The 4,308-nt window shown below is 48.5% G+C and overlaps 1 protein-coding gene across 1 annotated transcript; it reads right to left on the bottom strand.

The window, feature by feature from the left end:
* Positions 1 to 257: 257 nt before the first annotated feature.
* Positions 258 to 3,663, bottom strand: LOC125552920 (protein KINESIN LIGHT CHAIN-RELATED 2). The gene is made up of 2 exons (XM_048716644.2): positions 1,971 to 3,663; positions 258 to 692 (listed from the first exon to the last, which is right to left on the bottom strand). The coding sequence occupies exons 1-2, from the start codon at positions 3,464 to 3,466 to the stop codon at positions 512 to 514; spliced, it is 1,677 nt and encodes a 558-aa protein (XP_048572601.1). The 5' UTR covers positions 3,467 to 3,663; the 3' UTR covers positions 258 to 511.
* Positions 3,664 to 4,308: the final 645 nt, after the last annotated feature.

Raw genomic sequence — 4,308 nt, 5'->3', positions numbered from 1 at the left:
CAAACTAATACTACAACCGTTCTCCGACAGGCAATAGTTGTATTGCCATTTGGAACTGGGCAGGTATGCTTAAAACGACAGAAAATTCACAGGGCAAATGTGAAAGGTATAAGCCACAGCACCCAACCATGCCCATGACTTATGTTTATCTGCCGCTTTCACGAGACACTCTTTTTTATGTTACTTGTTCGGCAAATCAGTTGATGGTAGCTGATTCAACCAGCCCAACCAGATATAATTCTTTGACAAGATCCCCATGAAATCAGAAAATATATGGAAACATTCTTCAAGTAATATTGATGAAAACTGTATACAATCATACATGATACCTATAATCTTGAAGGTGGGTAATCTGCATGCTCTGTCTCCCCAAATAGAACACATGACGTGATCACATCTAATGACATTGGGCGCCAAAGTAGTAGTTAAAAGACCTGAGAGGGTCGCTGATGAAATCTTAATTTACCACTGAGTCATCTTCATCTAACAGATGCCAGGAGAGGCGCTATTATCAGTTTTCAGGAAGCACGGGCAATGTGTTTGCAGGAAATACTGCAGAAGGTGATCCTTCTGCCTTCTTCCTTATCTGCTCTAGAAGCCTATGAGCTTCTCTTATCTCATAGTCTGAACCAGGGCCACAGCTTTCATAAGCATCTATAACTCGTTGTTGAAAATCCATGGCATTCTTGTAGCTGCAATAAGAAGCAGTATCGAATGTAAAATAGCGACAGGGGTATCCACAACATATACAAGTACTTTACTATAAATCGTTAGAACATGGTCAGAAAATTGCATCCAGTTGTTCCATAACAGATCTAACCCACAAAACATAAATTGAAGTCAGCAATCAAATAACTGACTGCTCAACAATGCATACACTAATTAATGTAGCATCTGCTTTTTACTATGTACATGCCCCCAAACTAGGGGGGAGAGGGGTTCAATTCGGTAAAATGCTGACAGCATCACACAAACCAACAGAACAAACATCAACTACAGATAGTTCAACTTGAATATAGTTTCGCATTCATTCATTACTCATAAAGGCATAAAGCACCAAACATGGGACCTTCAGTTTTTCATACAAGAGTTATATATTTGCTAATTAATGGGAAATCCATCCATATCTGCAGGTAGGCATGGAGTGTGCTCAAGAAAGACCAATTATAATTATGATAGGATATGTTCCAATTCTTAAGCTGACACGACCCGTACCTTTTCTGCCCTTACTAAGTACTCCCTCCGTCCCATAATATAAGAGCGTTTTTTACATTAGTGTAGTGTCAAAAACGCTCTTATATTATGGGACGGAGGGAGTAACAGATTAGCACTACATCCCTGCTTGGCCAAGCTTAAGTTTACACTTTTGGGTTTATAAGGTTAAACTGTGATGTAAGCAGGATTTCACTTCTAATTGTATACAGTTATTTTCTATCTCAATGTAGAGCTGTCCCTTGCTGTATTAGGAAACAACTAAACATTTTTTTTCCTATATTTCATCTATGCTACCACCAGAATGATATGGAAACAAAAAGTCTGCAAGCAAAGTTTATTATTATTATTTTGCAAGCACCAACAGCAGGACTTCCGGAGACTCTTCTATGCAAACAACAACTGCAGCAGTGGTTGCATAATGACCTACTAATCATAACTGGCACTACACCATATAGTTGCTCAATTACTTAAGACAGGAAAACCAAATGAAATACTATTGAATGTGCTGCACAACATAACACATATTGAATGTTGACGATATTTCTGACGCTATCTCAGAATCGCTCAGTCAGTTTCTACGAGACGGCAGAGCGGGAGTATAGTACTTCAACTGAGACATTTTGCATGCTGCCTTCAGTTCCATAGATAAACTCTGGATAACTTAATAGCCTACAGGTAACTCTAAAGGATAGCAGCATCTTTATTTTAAATAATAGTAAAGACTAGTAAAGTATGAACAGGGCAAAATAAATTACCTCCCCATCAGTCCATACGCATTTGCAGTGCACTGAAGGATCTCAATGGAATCCTCATGTTTCGGCCCAAATGCAGCATTAATTATGTCACTTGCAAGACCAAAGAATTTAATAGATGATTCCGGTTGGCCCATTTCAATATAAGCCTCGCCCAGATGCTTGTAAGCAAATCCTAACCCAAAATGCATTGGTCCAAAGCAGTTCTTCAGCTTCTCAATAGCTTTCTCCAGAAAAGGAACAGACTCATCAATTCGTTTTGTCAGCAGGAGGAGAAAACCCATCCTTGCAGAGATGCTCCCCTGAATGTGCTGCATCCCTGAGGCACCCTCGAGAAATGCAAGTGTTTTCTTCATCAAACACAAAGACATCTCGAATTCATTCATTGACTCGTACAACATTGATATCTCGGTGTATGCCCCAGCGACCCGCTCAGTGTTTACGGAACGCTTTGCATCAAGAGTCTCACGAGCAATCTCCAAGCACCGCCTCGAGTCGCTGGACCTCTCCTCAGAGCACAAAATCTTCGCCATCGCGACAAATGCTAGTGCACGCTCCTCGCTTTCCTTGTTAGCCCGCTTCATCACCTTCTTAAGTTCATTCATCGCGTCCTCTGTTCTCCCCAACAGAATGCGCAGGCTGGCCCCGTCGATTTCAATCAGAGAAAGCTCTGCATCCAGCCCCAACCTCTCATACTCCATCCTAACAAGCTCATTCTGCTCCAACGCCTCCTCGTTGCGACCCAGCCCGGTATAAGCAACCACGAGGACCCGCCGGACCTTGGCCGCCTCGGCGGAGCCCTCACCGGACCGCTTCTCCGCAATCTCCAACGCCTTCAGACACAACGGCAGCGCCTTATCAAAGCACAGCACCCCCGCGTAGGCCTCGGCGGCGTCCCTGTAAGCATCGCCCAGCTCCGCGCTCCCTGCACCCAGGAACCGGCACTTGAGCTCCAGCGCGCGCTGGAAGCTGGCCACGGCTTCCCACCGGCGGCCGATGGCCGTCTTGGTGCGCGCGAGCTGGTCGTGCACGGCGGCGGCGACGGTGGCGGCCTCGGCGCCCCCGCCCTGCAGGGGATCGACGATCTCGGCGGCGGCCTCCAGGGAGTCGAGGCTGTCGGCGAGGGAGCCGAGGCGGCAGGTCGCGGCGCCCGCGAGGCGGAGCGCGCGCGCGACGGGGAGCGACCAGCCGCCGTGGGCCTGCTGCAGGGGCCCGAGCGCCTTGAGGGCGAGGTCGAGGGCCTTCTGGTGGTCGCCCGAGGACTCCTGGCGCTCGGCGGCCTCGAGGGAGGCGAGGGCGTCGGCGGTGGGCTGGGCGGTCGGCGCCCCATCGCGGGGAGGGGGCGTGGGTAGGGCTGCGGTGGAGAAGGGGAGGGTGCGGGGAGGCGGGGGGCGGTGGAGAGGGAAAAGGGGATGGAGAGGGACAGGGAGTGGGGGTCGGTGGCGGGCGAGGGGGCTGGAGCGGGCGGCGAGGAGGAGGGATCTGTGGAGGCGCTGCATCTCCGCCGGGTTTAGCGGCGGCGAGGTGGCGAGGAGGAGGAGGGTTTAAGCCGGGAAACGTCGCGCGGCCGGTGCGGCGGCGCCGGCGGGAAGTCCGAGTGAGCAGCGATCCTACACGGAGGTGCAGCGCTCGGCTCTCCCGGTCCGTTGGGCTTGAGCACGGTTGGGTAGGGCCGAAGGGGGAGCGCCGAGCCGCCGAGGCATCTCTCCTTTCCGGGTCGGATGGCCCACTGGCCTCGGGTTAGCAGGCCACTGCGTGACTCCATCCACATGCTTGCGTTCCTCTCCGGCAAGCTTTTCAGCTTAAAGCTTCTCAAAAAAAAAAAATCTTTTCAGCTTAAAGAAGCTATGCAAAATTTCGCTATAGTTCGTTTTTTGGGGGGCAATTTTTGCCAAAATTTGGTCAAAACCGTAGGCATGCGTACTGCCGTGGCCTAGGTTGCACAGAATAAAAACGCTATGAAACAATTGTGTGATATATTCTCTCTGTTCAGGACCATGAGCTGGCTCGGACGGGGACGAACAGACACACATCCGAGAGAAAGGCTTATACAAAAACAAGAAAAAGATGCCCCGCCGTCATGAAAACATACTATGATTCCAACGGTCACGTAATTTGCCCGAGCAATAAAAAACAGTCGACTGAAAATTCTACCTATCTATTTATCACATACTTTTAAAGCATAATACATGGTTCTATTTTGGGCCTCGCATTAATCCACACCATCAAAATTATTCTGATTTTTTGATCTATTATTCACGGCTCGGATTTAATGATAGACACGTACGTATATAAGCATGTAATCCCATTTGATGGGAGTCAATATTATTGGAGATTGTGT

The sequence above is a fragment of the Triticum urartu genome, chromosome 4A, assembly GCF_056163025.1.
Source record: "Triticum urartu cultivar PI428250 chromosome 4A, HENAU_Tu73, whole genome shotgun sequence".
Lineage (NCBI taxonomy): Eukaryota > Viridiplantae > Streptophyta > Magnoliopsida > Poales > Poaceae > Triticum > Triticum urartu.
The sequence above is the reverse complement of the archived record's forward strand: the minus strand, read 5'-3'. Positions and strand labels throughout refer to the sequence as shown.